The sequence below is a fragment of the Euleptes europaea genome, chromosome 6 (assembly GCF_029931775.1).
Source record: "Euleptes europaea isolate rEulEur1 chromosome 6, rEulEur1.hap1, whole genome shotgun sequence".
Lineage (NCBI taxonomy): Eukaryota > Metazoa > Chordata > Lepidosauria > Squamata > Sphaerodactylidae > Euleptes > Euleptes europaea.
The window spans coordinates 91,119,642-91,139,343 of record NC_079317.1 but is presented as its reverse complement, the minus strand read 5'-3'; the positions used below and the strand labels follow the sequence as shown (position 1 = coordinate 91,139,343).

General features: G+C 43.6%; 1 protein-coding gene across 1 annotated transcript in view; it reads left to right on the top strand.

Moving 5' to 3' along the window:
- TSPAN32 (tetraspanin 32) overlaps positions 1 to 19,702 on the top strand; it is a 42,507-nt gene that overhangs the window by 11,038 nt on the left and 11,767 nt on the right. The window contains exons 4-5 of the mRNA XM_056852125.1: positions 2,378 to 2,452; positions 18,829 to 18,930. Coding sequence (XP_056708103.1) covers positions 2,378 to 2,452; positions 18,829 to 18,930 — 177 coding nt within the window. The remainder of the gene's footprint in view (positions 1 to 2,377; positions 2,453 to 18,828; positions 18,931 to 19,702) is intronic.

The window sequence follows — 19,702 nt, the reverse complement described above, 5'->3', positions numbered from 1 at the left end:
CAAGACCATGTGAATTATGCCCACAGCCTTCAATCCAAATAACTTTGGGGAAGCCAAGCATAAGAGTGACTGCTTCCACATGGAGGTTATTCTCAGCTTGGGGGTCCAAACTGGGGCATGTGGGAGGGAGCACCCACCATGAAACATTGAGCTCCAATTGTTCCTTTCCTCGTCTTCAGTACACTCTTGTCCAAACCTGCTTTGCTTCAGTTATTCAAGGAAGAGAGCTGCCCAAGCCCATGACCATGCCGTCTGGTCAGGAAGGCACACAACTGCACATTTTCAAAGGTCCTGCCCATATTGGTTCCATTTTCCTTCTGTCAGTCTCTTGCAGCTGCCATTCCCCCTGCTATGCAACCATGGGGAGAGGCTGTGCCTCAGTGGTGGGAAGGGGCTGTGACTCTGTGGTAGAGCATCTGCTTGGCATGCGGATGGTCCCAGACTCAGCCTTCAGCATCTCCAGTTAAAGGGACTAGGCAGGTAGGTGATGTGAAAGACCCCTGCCTGAAACCTTGGAGAGCCGCTGCTGGTCAGAGTAGACGATACTGGCTTTGATGGACCAAGGGTCTGATTCAGTAGAAGGCAGCTTCATGTGTTCATGTGTTCATGTGTTCACAAGGCTTCTTGAGGGCTTTTTTAAAATAGTTGTTATAGTGCTATAACAATATAATATTTTTTAAAAGCCTACAGCAGTGGAAAATGCAGGAGAAATGGTGCCAGAACATTCCCTTGTGAAACGGACATTGCCAATATGCAGGGCTTTGCATTTATAGTGACGACAAATGCAAAACAGTGGGCAAAAACGCACGGTCACTTTAGCCTCCTTTATTCCCTGTTTCAGCCAGGATTCAGCCAGGATTGAACGCATGTGTTTCTCCGAACGTGCGTCCGATCCTGGCTGAATCCTGGCTGAAACAGGGAATAAAGGAGGCTAAAGCGACCCTGCGTTTTCGCCCAGTGTCTCCTTGCCATGTGGCTGCAGTCAGAGAACCCTCGTCCTCCACCTCTGTTCTGTCCAAACAGCTGGCGTAATGGGGAGTGACTCACACACTTCTAAAGGAACTTCAAAGAAAGGGATGCTCTGGGATAGGCTTGGGAATGGAAATTAAGGCTGGAATTGGGAGCCTCCCCCAGATCTGTTCATTCAGCTGCCATCCAAAGTCAAGTTTTTGCAGTCATTAGACCAAAGGAATTGAACAGCTTGTCTAAGGCTGTTACCGCACTAGGCATTCCCAGCGATGTATTAAGAGTTTGAAAATGTTATAAAAAACATCGCTTTAAAAGGGTTTTTGGATGCCATGGCTAAAAAATGGTTGGAAGATGTCTTCACAGCTAAAGGGGCCAAACAAAGTGCAAACAGTATTTTTTATAACAGTTTCAAACTCTTAATACATCCCTTAATAATACCCAAACCCCACCCTCCTCAGGCTCTGCCCCAAAAACCTTGGGGAGGGACTTCAATGCCATAGAGTCCAATTGCCAAAGCAGCCATTTTCTCCAGGTGAACTGATCTCTGTTGGCTGGAGATCAGTTGTAATAGCAGGAAATCTCCAGCTAGAACCTGGAGGTTGGCAACCCTACCTCCAAGCTCTAACGGTTGCTTCATAAGGTTGCCAGCAGTGTGGAGAAAACATGTCCTGCCCCCTTAACAGAGGCTCCATTTACCAGGTGATGTTATTTACCTCCATACCATGAAAAGTTGCAACTACCCATTTCCAAACATTAAACCTCTTCTGTCTGCAACCCTATTGCTTCAACAGAGCCATCAGGAAAACATCTTCCAGCAATTCTCCGCCACTGAGGAAACATTCATAAATAGTTCAGGAATGTTAGCATTTTCCTTCTTCTTCTAGGACACTTGCAGTCTACTTAGACCAACCCCATAATTCTGCAAGTGAGGCTATAAATAGAAGCATTGTGTGTTTATTTTGAAGCTATTTTTGGTTCTCATATGTCAGTTTATTTAGGAATGGTAAAGAACATGTTCAAGTTGTCCTCTCTTTCTAACAAAAAGTGGTAGCTTTTGTTTATTAAATTATAATTTACTGTACACTTTTTGCAATAACTCCAAAATTGAGATTTTGGTAATCAGCGAAATTATTTAAATCTGATTATTCAATTAATTGGACAATGGGTGGGATATTGAAATAGTATTCTTTATTGGTTAAGAGATCTAGTTGTTTGATGTGTGAGTGATATGATTAGAAAATGATTTTGTACTGTATTAAGCCACAGAAATTCATTGACTGCTGAACCGTCTGTCTTAAACTCCATCAAACTGCATCTAAGTACAGATATTGGGAACCTCAGTAACAACACTTTCCAGTGCCTAAGAAGGAGTAGTGCATGTTCTAATGATGCCTCCTTTCATCCTTAGGGGTTCCTCTGTTTTGCCATGATGTTCTGTGCATCCGTTCAGGCTGCCTACTGGGCGATAATTAACAGTACTGAGGTATGTGTGGCTTTAAACATAATCCAAGGTGCTGAATGACTAATAGGGACTAAAACAGCAAAACAAATGATCTGCAATGATCAGAAGTTGAGAACTTTGCAACGATTTGAAGAACTACATACAGCTTCTTGAACCCAAGTTTAAACACTGATTCTTTCATTGGTCATTCATGCATGGGTACTTTCATTCACATTTGCCCCCAGTCTGACTCAGCTGTTCCTTGGAGTTACGCATGAGTTTTCCGTCCATTAGAGATTGAGAAGTGCACACTTCTGGACTGGAGAAGCAAGCCAAGTACTTACAGAACAATCTCTTAGTTCCAACTTCCAGGATTGAAACTCAAATGTAATTGCATTGCTCAGGAGCAGACCCTTGAGCTGATAAGCAATTTGAGGGAATGGGAAGCTTGTTTTGATTGTTAAATCCAATCGAATCAATTTTTGCAATTATCTCTAATCAGAGCCAAAGGAGTTTCATTGATGTAAAAATAATTCCTGCAGTCAAGGTAAAGCGTTGAATATAAAAAGGCTTAACTCTGCTCACTTCAGCTCTTACATGAGCCCAAAGCCATGCAAATGTCCATTGGCTAGTTCTTTCTTTTGGGTAGACAGAAGACCCAAATAACTTTGTTTTAGAACTAAGGCCCATTGAAATCCAGTTTCCAAGTAAATGCATAGGACTGAGGTGCTCCTATCCCTAGGCACACCCTGTTTGTGGTTTGTGGTTTTTCTCTGCTGCTAATACCACGTCTGCTGCCTGCACGCTTCCTTGGAGAACTGAACACCACATTCCTATTTCACACTTTTAAAAATCAATCCTCGATAGTTGTCATATCCCCAGATGACTATAAAGTGGTCATTCAAACATGTATATTGTTAAAATGGTTTGTATGCCTTTCTAATGTGTGATGTTGTTAAATGGGTTAAAGTGCCAAGGAATCAATAGAATTCACACTCAGCTTTGTAGTTCAGTAGTGAAATGTGACTGAGAGCCTCAATATCTCTATCACTAGCTCAGTTTTTCTTAGCAACAATGCAGCATAAAAAAGACAAATCCAATATTAGTACCCATGCATTTTTGAGTTGCTGAAGAGGAAACTATGCCTTGAATCACCAGTTAACTGTGTTTGGCAAAATAATCTAGATACATTCAAGCTACAAAGGGAATGTGTACATGTGTTCATCATAACACAGCTCTGTTTAGCAGCTTATATGATACACCACTTGCAGAGGGTTGTTTGTTTGTTTGCCATCTTCTGGGTGTGGAGTAGGGGTCACTGGGGGTGTGGAGGGGAGGTAGTTGTGAATTTCCTGCATTGGGCAGGGGGTTGGACTAGATGACCCTTGTGGTCCCTTCCAACTCTATGATTCTGTGTGTAAGAACTGACTGTGCATTATGAATCTGCTTCCCAAAGACCCAAGCTACACTTGCAGGAAGATCTTTAGTATACTGTAAAATACCAATTTTTTTGGCTAATATTTATATCAAGCTTCTGGGTGAAATCATCCAAAGCGTGGGCAGGTGGTGTTATCCGTGATGATCAGTGTCACTTCAGTTTCATGTGCCCCAGGTGCTGCTGTTCTAGTTCTGGAATGACATCTGGAGAAGGGCTAACAAACTAGGAGATGAATCAAGCCAGAAATGATGACAAGTAATGGCTGGTGCCCCCATAGAGAGAGGGGTTTGCTTAGGTCTCCTTGAAGATTCAGATGCATAAGCTGGGTGTATTTCTGAACCTAGCTCTGGTATGAGATGCATCTTACTAAGAACATAACATAAGAACATAAGAAAGGCCCTTCTGGATCAGACCAAGGCCCATCAAGTCCAGCAGTCTGTTCACACAGCGGCCAACCAGGGGCCTCTAGGAAGCCCCCAAACAAGACGACTGCAGCAGCACCATCCTGCCTGTGTTCCACCGCACCCAAAATAATAGGCATGCTCCTCTGATACTAGAGGGAACAGGTATGCAGCATGACCAGCATCCATTCCAACGAATAGCCATGAATACCCGTTTCCTCCATGAACATGTCCACTCCCCTCTTAAAGCCCTCCAAGTTACATCTGATTCTCTAGTTACATCTAGTTACATCTTACGGTATTCTCTAGTTGATCATTTTCCTGGAAGACAAGGGCCTTGACACTGTTCTCCAATCTCTGTTAAATCTCTCTGATTGACTATTGTGTTGAGATCTATAAAGAGCTGCTATGGATGGTCCAAAATAGAGCTGCTTAATTCTTATTGGAGGCAGGCCATAGAGAATTAGGGTTGCCAACTTCCAGGTAATAGCTGGAGATCTCTATCCAGCCGATAGAGATCATTTCACTTGGAGAAAAAGGCTGCTTTGGCAATTGGACTCTATGGCATTGAAGTCCTTCCCCTGCCCTCCTCAGGCTTTGCCCCCAAAATCTCCCGTTGGTGGCAAAGAGGGACCTGGCGACCCTATACAGAATACATAACAGTAAGCTGTCGCTCAGTTACTTTGCTTACCATTTAGCTTGGGTGTGTCAAACTCAATTGTTATGAGGGCCAGATATGACATAAATGTCACTTGGTCAAGCCAGGCTAAGCTTCGCCAGCCCAGATTGAGAGTGGGGGGTGGGGCTCAGCTGGCCCACAGGCCTTATGTTTGACACCCCTGATGTAGCTCCCACTCACCTGTCAAATGCCTGGTAAATTATCTTCTCAGTCGTAATCCTCTGAATCTTTGCCAGGATGAATTAGTTTGGAATGAAAGTTAAATGAACTTAAATAATTATCCAGATCCCCAATCGGTCTACATAAGCTGCTGAAGGTGTTTTAGGATTATTGTATTGGTGAGGATTTGGCAATTAGTTGTGAAAAATCTATACTTTTTTTCCCCAAGGTCCCCTTGGATTAAACAGTTGTCTTGGGAAAGAAACGATCAGCCAATTCAGAAGATAGCCTAGTTTCACTATCTAGGCTTTGTTTTTATTTTTTACCAAGCTTCCCTCTCATGGTGTGCCCTCCTTTCTGCAATCAGTTTCTCAGCAGCTGTCATTTCTTTTTCTTTTTTTTCTTCAGGGGGCCAGTTCATTCCTACAGCAATTCAAATTTTTAGGGCTAAGGTGTTATCACAGCATTTATACAGGGTGGCTATTTTGGGATTACTGGAGTTGATAGCTCTTTTACTTGACCCGTTCAAGCTTTCCTTTGGAAAATTAATGGAGTTCCTTGTTGTGCTGCCTCTGTGGTAGGGTTGTGCATATCGATAAACCCGAACCAAAAATAAACCCAAAATTAGCCGTTTCGGGGATAAAACCTGGGGATAAAGCCAAAGCCGAATAGGTGATTCCTGAAAAGGCCGAATAGATATTCGGCTTTTTGGGTTTGGTTATTTCCCTTTGCTCAAAGGGATGGCTCCGTGCTGTCTCCCCTTTTTCTTTCTTTTTTTGACTGGTTTTGTTAGGCAATGTAATATAGTCTGCAACCCTGCTCCTTAGAACAACATCCTCTCGAGCTGTTCCATTATTCTATAGTTCTAATACCTTTATAAATATGTCCTCAGTATAGGGTTGCCAACTTCCAGGTACTAGCTGGAGATCTACTATTACAACTGACTTCCAGCCGATAGAAATCAGTTCCCCTAGAGAAAATGGCCACTTTGGCAATTGGACTCTATAGCATTGAAGTCCCCTCCCCTCCCCAATCCCCACTCTCCTCAGGCTCTGCCCCCAAAACCACCCGCCGGTGGCAAAGAGGGACCTGGAAATCCTACCTAAGTATCATATTTAGCTATATCATTATATATATTTTTAAATTGCACCCATTTTTATCTGCCATCTAGTAAATAGTTGTTTCCTAACCACGGGCCTGGTGGTGTGGATGACAGTTGGGAGTGTAGTTCAGAACTTCCGTCTAGACATTAGGAAGAATTTTCTAACAGTGGAACAGGCTTCCTCGGGAGGTGGTAAGCTTTCCTTTCCTGGAGGTTTTTAAGAAGGGGCTAGATGGCCATCTGTCAGCAATGCTGATTCTATAACCTTAGGCAGATCATGAGAGGGAGGGCACCTTGGCCATCTTCTGGGCATGAAGTATGGGTCACTGGGGGTGTGCGGGGGAGGTAATTTGGCATTTCCTGCATTGTGCAGGGGGTTGGACTAGAGGACCCTGGAGGTCCCTTCCAACTCTTTGATTCTATTCCAGGAGTTGTGGGGGATTCTGCAGCAGGCAGAGGCAGAGATGCTTTCCTTCTAGCAGCAGATAGCACAGCAGTCACCAAAAGGGGAGAGCAGGGAACATATAGGTGCTTCTAGTCATGGCAGTTCCCCCCTTCTCCTGCATTCTTCTTTGGCTCACTGGACTTAGGAAGAAACCTGAGATGGCTTTTTTAGTTCTTTTGCAATAGCATTAGATGCCCAATAATGCTAGGGAAAAAATGAGGCAGCAGGAAAAGAGGAGGACCCAACATGAGATGGATTGACTCCATCAAGGAAACCACGGCCCTCAGTTTGCAAGACCTGAGCAAGGCTGTTAACAACAGGATGTTTTGGAGGTCATTTGATGGCACTTAACACACAGGGGCATTCTTCACGGTAGATTTTGCTGCTGTTTTGCCACGGACTAAAAAAACACACGATTTAAATGTTTTTTTCATGGCCGCGATTTATCCCCGTCAATTATCTGTAGTTTTGGTTTTTCATGGGAACAAAGCACGCTGTATTTGACAACGTTTTGGTCTGTCCCTTTTGCAGGAGCCCTCCCCTTCCAACAGGCTCATTGTTTATGCCTGCCCCCAGCTCCGCCCCAACTCTGCCCAGCAGAATACCTCGTGCGGTTCACCAGCCCCAGTGCAAAAAACAAGCACCAGTCCCTCTGGTCTCCTCCATTTTTCTTCCACCCTCGCTCTGTTCTGCTTTGGGAACAGTCAGATTCCAAATTGGGGGGGGGGGAGGCAGCGCTTTCCTCAAAGCTTCCCTCTGTTTTCTATAGGTGTGGAACCCATTGCCCTTTAATGATAGACAGGATTGGTGGGGGGGGGCAGGGGATCCATGTGCCCAGAGAAGTGTTTAGCTGAAAGTGGGAATGGGGGGTGGGGGGAGAGGAAAGAAGGCCCCTGGATTGCGCGCTGGCCATGATCCAGCCACATTGCATCGTGAAAGACAGGAGGGCTCCTAGCTTGCGTGCCAGCCCCGATCCAGCCAGTGTGCATGGCGAGGGGGGGAGAGGAAAGAAGGCCCCTGGATTGCGCGCTGGCCATGATCCGGCCACAGTGCATCGAGAGAGAGGAGGGAGATAAGAGGAGGCTGGCCGCCCCTCTTCAGAAAAGTGATGGGAAGGAGTTTTGACTTGGGTTTTCCGCTCTCAGGATGCACATTTTCCCCATCCGATTTCTCAAAAATCCCCCCTCCCCTTTGGGGCAGAATTGCCAACAGCCCCTTCTCTTGAAGATCCCCCCCACTGCCCTAGACTGAGCTGCCACCACCACCACCCCCAGCATGCGAGGATCACATGGCGTGGCCCCGCCAGTCTCCCCCTGGAGCCGTCTGTCCAACATCCCCCTGGGCTTGGAGGTGTGGGCCCAGCTCCAAGACCCATCCCGGGCGAGGGGCGGGGAAGGCGTGCAGGGACGGAGGGAGAGAAGTGCCAGGATTCTAGGCAGGCAGGCAGGCAGCCAAAGGGGCGGTATTCTTGTCCGAGCGCAAAACTCCCCCAGCCAAATCACCGTTCTTGGGGGAGGAGAAAGGAGACGTCCCGGGGAGCGAAGCAAACATTTTTTCATGGGCATCAGTGCAAGAAAACACGTGTTCACAGGAAAGATCGTTTCAAAAGTGGTTTGGATTGCCTCTCTTTTAACCCGGCTTATTTGGCTAAGGGGGGGGAAACCACGGATCTGCAGTGAATAACCAAAATTTGACTCCGATGCAAATCAGCATCAAAACAGCAGCAAATGTCCGTGAAGAATACCCCACAGGGGCACACACCACAAATTACAATCCCAGGAGCAAGCAGCAGGCATGCAGTCATTTACAAGGATTCTGTGCATTCGTCTGCTAAAAAATAGCTTCTGGGTGATGATGATGAAGTGTGAAGTGAGGAAGCTTGTGATTCTTACTTGCCTGTTGTGTCCTTAACACTTGGCATCAGAATAAGAAGGCTGCAAAGTCTTGAACAGGAGTGCAGTTTAATAAGTCTGGTTCTTTCCCTGTGTGGAGCTGCAGTAACTACTACTTCCTGTTCTTCTGTTCCTGCCAATACCAGGCTTGGAGTGGATTCCGGCAGTCTCTAAAGTACTGGCCCTGGTTAAAGGAAGAGAGTTGCCACAAACACCACATTTCCCAGCTGGAAATGTCTTGCTCCAATGTGATGCAAGGCCAAACACTTTCACATTTAGATCTTGGTCTCATAACTCAGCCAACCAGCCCTTCTTCCCTGCCTCCTTCCCCCATTGTTAGACCTCTGTCTCTCCCTCCTCCACTACTCCTTTACCTGGCAATGGGGCAGGAAAAGCAGCTAGGGATGAACAAATATGCATTTTAAAATTTGGTTTAATTTCCCTGCATGGTTAAGGAAAACTGTTTTCATCCTACCTATATTCCTTGCCAAATTTGCCATTTACATTTGTTTGGTTTAAACCATTGTAATGCCTTTTTTTACATTATGTGCTAGGGTTGCCAACTTCCAGGAAGTTGTTGGAAATCTCCTGCTATTACAACTGACCTCCAGCCAATAGAGATCAGTTCTCCTGGAGAAAATGGCTGCTTTGGCAATTGAACTCTATGGCATTGAAGTCCCTCTCCTCCCAAAAACCCTGCCCTCCTCAGGCTCTGCCCCAAAAACCTCCCGCCAGTGGCAAAGAGGGACCTGGCTACCCTATAATGTGCCTTTATTTGTGCCATTTCTCAACAACTGATACAAAAATAGACATCCATTTTACCTGCCTTGGAGCAAGGTGCATTTGGGAGAAAGGAAGAAGGCTGGGAGGGTGATTATGGTTTACATTAATTGTGAGTTTCTTTGCTTGCACCTGAAAAAATCCTTAAGATGTTTTTGAGGGCTCACAAGGGAAATGCTCAAAAAGTGAGTGCAAATTGAGGCGTATGTGGGGAGTCCACACTTCATTACTTGAAAGGTTAAGTAAGTTTAGAAGAAAGGCAAAGTTGAAGAAGGATTTTTAAAGCTAAATTTAAATTACTGCATAGTCATGGGAGAGGAGAGAATTTTGCATTGTGTTGTGTTTTTCTGATCCAATAACAAAGCATATGACTTCATATCGAGTAGTATATGCAATATAGGCATAAATATGTCCTTTCATTTACGCGATTCTCTATTTTAATGCCTGTTTTTTTCAGAGTAATAAATAATTGAAAATTATGTTCCATGGCATGTAGCAGATGACATGGTGATCTTTGATAAAACCTGATGTCTTTCATAAAGAATTACTGCTGTTGGGTATGAGAAATGTGTTAACCTGTTAGGCTATCTGTACCATCAAAGTTTCTGAACTCTTTTCAACTCTTTCCAAATTTGAAACTTCCAGTGTTAAATTTGATATATCGTCAAGCAGGATGATATCTGCAGCATGGATAATGTGTGACAGGAAATCCTTGGCACTTTAAAATGAAAAGACCAGAATGGAATTGTAAATTATGTATATAGTCTGTTGAATACATTAGCTGATTTTCATTATTTATTGTATCCAGGAATATTCCAATGGGAAGCAAAATAGAAATTCAAAGGGATAACTGGCAGACAAGAAGATGGTCTTGGAGATGGAGGGGAGATGGAACTGACAAAAAACCCTTGAGTATGATACCTCCTCATCCTAGTATCTTCCACAAACCATTTCTCAGATTTGCTGTTTCTAGGGCAGCCATCACATGCTGGGATAGGCAGACTTGTGGGAAACCCCCTCAGGGTTTGCCTTCAGGGTATCTTTTCAATGCATCACACATGGAGTAAGGCTACTATAAACATCTGTTACCCTACTCAGTGTTTGGAAGAGGCTGCGGCTCAGTGTAGAGCATCTGCTTTGCATGCAGGTCTGGCCCAAGGATTTTGGGCTCTCTCCTCATCTTCTGGTCACTGGGGAAGGAAGTCAATAGATCCCTTTCTCTCCCTGCTTTCATAGGTGCTGAGCACCTTGCTGGCATTTACAGCATTTCATTCAGGATCTCAAAGGTCCTTTTGGGTTGAGCTGATAGACAGTTCTCTCCAGTCACTGTCGGAAAGAATTAAAAGGGTGGGTGGAATTGACTGCCTATTAATGGAAGATAAAAGTACACCAAGGCTTTCATTTTGTAAAGAGTAAAAGGGACAGTCCGTCAATGTGAATAACAATATAACTCTTAAAGAGGAACACCTGGTAGTGACTCATGCTGGCTGCAGTTCTTCGGAGGTCTACCAGCTGCCACGGAGGGGCATCCGATGTTCTTATCAGAAGGCGGCAGATGCCAGTAGTGTAGACACTGGGCGGGGCTGCTATCACAGGAATGTGCAGGTACACAGGAACTGAGCAGTGGTGACCATGGCGGGTGCAGGTGATGACATCTGTACCTGAGCCAGGTACGCCTAACTTCTCAGCTGCCATGCTTTCATGCAGTAGTGTGATAAAAGCAACACTACCTCTTCTGCTCAGCATCTGTGAAAGCAGGGAGAGAAAGGGATCTTCAGTAAAGGCGCGGGATCCTCTCCATTCAGCACCAGTAAATAGCCATCCTGTATACCATCATCTATAAGGTTGCTAACTGGAGAAATATACCCTGTCTCTTTTAACAGAGGCTGAATAAGATGCTATATACCAGGTGATGTTATTTACCACCAAGCCAGATTCAGATGTACATCTGAGTGTATATCCCACACATCCACACTGGGAAGCTATATAGAGCCAGTTTAATATGCTGGGTGGTAATGTGCATTCCACTAATTGTTGTGTGAACTTAAGCAGGTCACTGCCTTTCAGTGATTATGCTCTTAGAATGGACCCCTTCCTAAGAAGTGGTATGTTATCTTATTCAGATAATCACCTAATAGAATCGTAGAGTTGGAAGGGACCACCAGGGTCATCTAGTCCAACCCCCTGCACAATGCAGGAAATTCTGAACTACCTCCTCCTAACACCTCCAGTGACCCATACTTCATGCCCAGAAGATGGCCAAGATGCCCTCCCTCTCATGATCTGCCTAAGGTCATAGAATCAGCATTGCTGACAGATGGCCATCTAGCCTCTTCTTAAAAACCTCCAGGGAAGGAGAGGTTACCACCTCCCGGGGAAGCCTGTTCCACTGAGTAACTGCTCTAACTGTTAGAAAATTCTTCCTAATGTCTAGACGGAAACTCTTTTGATTTAATTTCAACCTGTTGGTTCTGGTCCGACCTTCTGGGGCAACAGAAAACAACTCGGCACCATCCTCTGTATGACACCCTTTCAAGTACTTGAAGATTGTTATCATAGCCCCTCTCTCAGTCTTCTCCTCTCCAGGCTAAACATACCCAGCTCCTTCAACCTTTCCTCTCCAGACTCCTCACCATCTTTGTTGCCCTTTTCTGGACACGTTCCAGCTTGTCTACATCTTTCTTAAATTGCGGTGCCCAAAACCGAACACAATACTCTAGGTGAGGTCTAACCAGAGCAGAGTAAAGTGATACCATCACTTTGCGTGATATGGACGCTATGTTTCTGTTGATACAGCCCAAAACTGCATTTGCCTTTTTAGTTACCACATCACACTGCTGACTCATGTTCAGTGTTTGGTCAACTAAGACCCCAAGATCCTTTTCACACACACTACTGCTGAGACAAGTCTCCCCCATTCTATAATTAGGCTTTTGATTTTTCCTGCCTAAATGCAGAACTTTACATTTATCTTTGTTGAAGTGTATTTTATTAGTTTTAGCCCAATTCTCCAGCCTGTCAAGGTCATCCTGTATCCTGGCTCTGTCTTCTACCATATTTGCTACCCCTCCCAATTTAGTATCATCTGCAAATTTAATAAGTAACCTCTCTATTCCTTCATCCAAATCATTTATAAAGATATTGAACAACACAGGGCCAAGGACTGATCCCTGAGGCACTCCACTAGTCACTTTTCTCCAAGTTGATGAGGAACCATTAACAAGCACTCTTTGGGTGTGATCTGTCAACCAGTTACAGATCCACTGAACAGAAATAGGATCTAAACCACATTTTCCCAATTTGTCAACTAGAATACTATGTGGAACCTTACTGAAATCAAGATAAACTATGTCTACAGTATTCTCTTGATCCAGCAAGGTAATAAGCGGGACACAACTTATTTAACTTACGCAAGTAAGCTTTTTTATATTGTATAGCTTCAAACAGAATATGTATGTGTATGCATGTATATAAAGTCTTAAAAATGCAAGCATGTTCTGTATACTAAGTAGTCTTAAAATCCAAAACTTAAAATGTAACAGTTAGATCTGATTTAGTTAAAAGACTCTGATTCACAATATCTAGAATAGCATATAAGTAAGTAGGTATACATACCAAACCAGGTATCTTCTGAGATTCTCCCATCTATGCAAAGATTGGAGAGATCTGACTTTTCTGTCTCTCTATTCCTATATTTATAGGTCTTTAATATTAATTAAATAATATGACAGCAGCTCTTGCATTTACTGGATGCTGTTGTGTCCACATAAAGGTGGCGCCTACAGAAGCCTTAGCTGAGTTCACTTTTTCTGCCAAGGCTTTCATTTCATAACTACTAGTATCATGACATCTGCTATTGTCTTTAACAGTCTAATATCATTACAACATTCAGCTATATTAGTAGTTCAATATATATAAAACATTTAATTCTGCTAGCAGTTTAATACTTTAAATGTGATGGTTAAAATAAGTATAAAACAATAAATGTATTGAATACCTATAGTTTATAAAACTAGTATCATGTTTTCAGCTTTATATATTCTCTTAGTTAAGTCATTTTAACTGGGCTGCTGAAGGAGTCACTTCACTAAGGCTGCTAGAGCAGACAAGTCTCCCTGTACTTGATGTAAGACTTGGCAGTCTTCCAGGTACTTCTTCAAGGTCTTTACACAGACCAACTGAAAAAGACTGTCCAACAGCCCAAACTAGTGTTACCTAGAGAGAGCCCCTTTGAATTGATTTAAATGGAGCTCAATGATTTTAAATGGGGAAAATTCTGTCTATGTTCAACACTAACAGCCCATTCCTGAGGTTTCTGGGCGAAACCTCTTAGGAGGAGGCGTGACCCCGCCGCCAGCGTAAGTAAGTGTAAACGGCTTTTTTTTTTTTTTACACGAAACGGCTTTTTTTGTTTGTTTGTTTTACGGCATATGGGAATCTGCGCCTCTTCCCCGCCATCCCCGTATGCCGCCAGCTGAGGAATGGCCTGTAATAACCAAGAATACACAAAACATAACATTTCATATGATTCCATATGTCAAAGCCTAATTATGGATAACTAAAATTACATTGTGTCTGAGGTGTTCAACAGAAGCATGCACTTAATTTGGCCAATTGCTGTATGTCTGCAGTGGCACGCGTTTTTATGGGCAATGTGTTCCTGCGGCCATTCACATCTTTAATTCTAAACCAATAGCTCTACTTTATATGGGATCCCCATTTGGGTTAGCACATTTAACTCGCTTGTTGAGAAGATCCAAGCTTCCTTCTTGCATCGTATTTTGGGAGTGCTCCCAATTGTGTAAGATATGTAGCCATGTGTTTAGAGACTGGGTTGAGTCTCTTAGAAACAAGAGCCTGGCTTCAGACCTTGTAATTTTGACTGCATCTCCACTTTATATCTGAATACCGTGGTTTTGTGCGTATTTATGTTGTCTGACTCTTTGAAGCAATTGGCCACATCTAGTTTTGCAGCAAATCAAGTCAATTGGCATTTCAGTTGACACACTTATCATGTTGGAGAAACAACAAGGTTTTAGATTTTTATGCCAGAGAATGTTGGATACTGAGAGACAAGCACTGTACTCATTAGCTAATAGGGCAAGTTCCTCAATTGTGGCATAGTGCCTGATTACATGGTTCCAGCTGCTTATTTCTTGCACTTTAAATCTCTGCAAATCCACAGAGCTTTATGCTCGCAAGGTTCAATGTTTTGCCTTCATCGGTCCTTTACACCAGATTCTTGAGAACCCCTCATCAGGAAAGATTCTGCCCATGTAGAGCTGGAGCGCCTGAATGTTTATCACATGTTTTGCTTCATTGCTATTTTTATACTGAATTTGAGGAACTATTTAATTAGCCCTGTTTTATACAAGTTTAAAGGCCACTCTAACAAGTGACTGGTTTTTATCTCTGAACTAACAGCTAAGTCATCGAGATCTGAGGATGCTTAAATCTGGTGATCTGCTCAAATCTGCAGGGAACAGGAAAGGCAGATTTTTCTACAAACCTAAAAAATGCCCTAGGTTTGCAGAAAAATGTGAAAAATAAAAAACAAAAATATTGGGTTATTTAAAAAACCCGACATGATAAAAGGAGAGCCTGTAGCTTTAAGCAGCAGATTTCCTCAGTGGCTGTTGCTAGGCATCCACAGATTCCAGGCTTGGTTCTCTTAGTAAAAGACAGGTAAGGGGACAGGGCATTTTCCAGGCCTACTTCAGTCTTTGAGGGAGGACTCATTGGGGCCAGGTCTGGCTAGGTTTGCAAGCTCCAGGTTGGGAAATTCCTGGAGATTTTATGGTGGAGTCTGAGGAAGGCAGGGTTTGGGAAAGGAAGAGGCCCCAACCAGACATAATGCCATAGTCCACGTTCAAAAGCAGCCATTTTCTCCAGGGAGTTGGACTAGATGACCCTGGTGGTCCCTTCCAATTCTACGATTCTATGAAATGAAAAAATACCATGAATTTCCTGGTGCAAATATTGACTAGTTAGCATTGGGATGAGAATGTTTTTCTTTGTGCCTGCAACAGCTCATAGGCATACTAACAGTTGCTTTCACCTGCAGATCAAGATTACTGATCCAGTGTTATACCTGGATACTTCCAGTATAGCGCCTAATATAATAGGCATGCTCCTCTGAAACTGTAGAGAATAGTTTGTGCATCATGACTAGTATTCATTTTGACTGGTAGCCATGGATAGCCCTCTCCTCCATGAACATGTCCACTCCCCTCTTAAAGCCTTCCAAGTTGGCAGCCAACACCACATCCTGGGGCAGGGAGTTCCACAGAGTTTACCAGACAGGCTACAAAAAGGGAGGGTGGTCTATCCTGAAGAAGGCCTAAAAGACCTTTGCCTTAACAGGGCAACTCACTGTTGGCATCAAAAGGTACTGGTCTGTGATTCTGTGGCACTGGAAGTAGAAACTATGGATCTTATGAAGCTGGACAAGCCCAACATGGTCTGTGTCACTTGGGCCAAAGGAACAACCTCAGTCCAACTTACTAGGTCTTAAGAACTGTGGTCTTAAATTAGCATTGCTACCTGCTGCCCCATAAAAATAACATTAATAGTTTGCTGGCTGGCACTTAGATCATATACTGTAATGGCTAGTAGAGACAGCATTTAATTGTGTCTGGCTTTTATTTTTGCCTCATTCACCATGTGACCTTTAATTAGCACATGGCCAATTTCCCTGTTTTTTCTAACAGTGCCTGCTGTGTTACTGATTATGGTGCCCGTAACCATCAAAGCCACCCTGGGAAGATTATAGGTATGTCACACGTTAGGAGCAAGAAATCAGTTGGTCGGAATGCAGTTGTGGGCTGTTCACCCGCTCAGAATTACACATGCTGGGAACATTTTGATCGATTCTCCCATTACCCTTGTGAAGTTACTAATACTAAAGGTAAATGTCGTCTGGCAATAAAATGGCTTCCCAGCTCCCCTTTATTGTTGTGACATGTTGACTCATTCAGAGCATACTTGATGTGATATATGAAAATCCCTCTTGATAAAAAGTGACTAGGGCCAGGCCAAAGTAATCTCACTTCCTACATATTCCCTTCCAGAAACAGAGTTAGTTTTCTTGGACAGTGGTACTGGCCAGAGCTCAGGTTGACCACTGAGTATGGTCTCTTGTTAGAATGCACTGGGAACAAGGGAACGAGAAGACACATAGAAGGGAGTGTTGTGATGGTTGTTCCGGCATCATGGCCCCAGAAGTCTTGGGGTAATAACTCAGTAAGGGAGAATCAGCCATCAAAAGTAGTAGGGTCATGACCTTAGAGAAAGTTGGGGTGAGTCAGAGAGGAGCCTGTAGTGAGGAGCACAAAGAGGACAGGGATGGCACTTCAAAAACCCTCAAGGAAGAGAGTAGAGTTGTGTCAAGAATGGGGGGGGGGGTGTGCCAAGCCGAGTCACAAGTTTCGGACCTTTGAACTGTTTGAGGGGAAAAATCCGTTGGACCATGACGATGGACTTTTGTATTTCCTGGTTGTTGAAAGATGCCATTTGGAGAAATATTATGGCTGACTTTTCCATATGACAGACCCATATCCATATCAATTGTAATAAAATGAAACTATTCCTGTACAACGGAACTATTCCGCCAGGCCTATAACTGAAGGCACCGCAAGTTTTACATCGTTGCTGGCCTCCCAATCCTCCCCCCCACTCTCTAACTTGTGGGGGTTACACTGTATGGCTGGGGTCTACAGTGACTGTTATCTCTCTGTTATGACAATGTCATCTTGTTATTTTATTTCTGTTTTATATTGTGTTCTGATATTGTGGTTTTAGCCCATGTTTTATGGTTTTAAATGCTGTTACCTGCTCTGAGCCCGGCTTGGGTGGGAATGAGGGTGGGCTATAAATGAAATAAATAAATAAGAAGAAGAAGAATCATAGAGTTGGAAGGGACCACCCCCTGCACAATGCAGGAAACTCACAACTACCTCCCCCACACACACCTAGTGCCCAGAAGATGTTCAAGATGCTCCCCTCCCATGAACTGCCCAAGTTCATAGAATCAGCATTGCTGACAGATGGCCATCTAGCCTCTGCTTAAAACCCTCCAGGGATGGAGAGCTTACCACCTCCCGGGGAAGCCTGTTCCACTGAGGAACCGCTCTAACTGTTAGAAAATTCTTCCTAATATCTAGATGGAAATTCTTCTGATTTAATTTTAACCCGTTGGTTCCGGTCCGACCTTCTGAGGTAACAGAAAACAACTCGGCACCATCCTCTATATGACAGAAGAAGAAGATGATGAAGAAGAAGACTTGGTTAATTAAGACTGCAATTCTGTATATGTTTACATAGAAGTAAACTCCACTAAATAAGCTGGAATTCTTACACTGTCAGTTTCTCAGATATTTTGTTCTTGGAAACTTTACAAGAACCGGCAGTGTCTGTTCCATGGCAAAAATCCATCCCCACTCCTACCCCCTGTGCATTTGTGGCAATAACTCTTGTTTGGAAAAATAGACAAATATATCTGAAGGTTTCTGTGTACTCCCTTATTGTAAAAAAGCTAAATCAAATACTCTTTCAGGGTGTGAATCAACCTTTTAGACTGGCTTACTTGGTTGAATATTTGTTTTGCGCTATAAGAATGCTTTATGTGTGCTGAATTCTAAAGCAAGAATGAATATTAATTTCAGATATTTCATCAGCGGAGTCAATCTGGTTGGTGTCAAAGGCCTCAGGGAGATTTTTTTGTAGCTCTGTGACTTCATTTGTTGCTGTCTTGATTTATTCTCAAGAGAAGTTATGAGTGAGGATGTGTGTATTTGGCCCTAATTCAATTACAGTGATGTGCTTAGGCAATTTGCATACTACCAAGAAACACTGAATTCTACTGCATGTATACTGTAATGCTGATTGGGCACATTTGCACGTCTTCCCTTATTTTCTTAATTTATTCTGGTTTTGCCAGTCATAGGAAGAGACAAAGAGCTGCAACATTCCGTCCCCCATCTCTGAAGACATTCTTCTGCCATCTCTCTGGCTTTTAATTTCAGCTGGCATTGCCCTGTACACTTTCAAGTAGATTTTTGCAGCCATAAGGACTAGAAACATAGTTGTTGATAAAACAAAAATGAGTGCTCTGGTTTTCAGCAAATTGAATTTTGTACCTGGTACTCCATTTTTGGTAGTCCTGTAGTATCATGGCAACGTGGTGTAGTGGTTAAGTGGTTAAGATCAGTGCTTTGGAGTGGTGGACTCTAATCTGGAGAACCGGGTTTGATTCCCCACTCCTCCATATGAAGCCAGCTGGGTGACCTTGGGCTAGTCACAGCTCTCTTCAAGCTCTCTCAGCCCCACCTACCCCACAGGGGTAGGGGAGGGGAAGGGAAGGGGATTGTAAGCCGATTTGATTCTTCCTTAAGTGGTAGAGAAAGTCGGCATATAAAAACCAACTCTTCTTCTTCATACTTAATGTGATTACCTGTGATATGAGGTTCTACCCTAAGAAATGGCTGGAACTGGCAATATCTTATCAGTCTGTCCTCTTTGTAGGTTGAAGAGGCCATGATGGATGTCTATGACTTTGTTTATGAGGACATGAGAAACAATTCTTCAAGTAACAGAAGGCAGGAGCTACTTACCATCCATGAAACGGTAAGCAGCTCACGTTCTGGCATCGGCAATTCCAAAACAAATTTGTTTCTAGAATGTGAACACTGAGAGGTTTTACTTCAGAAGGATTCCTTTCACTTTTGTAATATCTACAAATACATACTTTGAGCGTGATCCAGCCAGATTTGAGCAAATCAAAGGCCTACTGATTTCCATCCCAGTGCAACTGTGTTTTAATTTTGACTAGGCTGTGCCTTTTTGTTCCTTAGAGTACTCTGAGTAACAATCCCAAACCTACTTCTGCTTTCTCTTGCATTCAATAGATAACAAGTTTGCTGTTATCCTAAGAACAAGGGCTGACAAGGGCCTTCAAGTAGAGTCAACCATAGCATCCTTCTGGACTGCCTGGCAAGGATGGGCCTTGGTGATATTGGTTTACAGATACTCTGGTTGTTCCTGGAGGACAGATCAGAAACTATTACTGGAGAATTTTTGTTCTGCCCCAGGGCCATTTGCCTATGCAGTAGAAGCAGCAGCTTCTGCCATGCAGACATGGGGTCAGCATGCAAATCAGCAGCCACTGACTGCCCCCCTCTTCTGAGCAGTGGTGGCCATCGATGCTCTCATATCAACCTGTCCCAGTGGCTAATGAGGAAGCATCAACAGGTGCTTGCCCTTCTTTTTCCATATGAGAAGGATTTTCTGCTGATTTATTTAGATATTTTCCCCCTGCTTTTCTCCTCAATGGAGACGCCAAGCTGGATCATAACATCTTTCTCCCCTCCTCCGTTCTACCCTCACTACAACCTTGTGA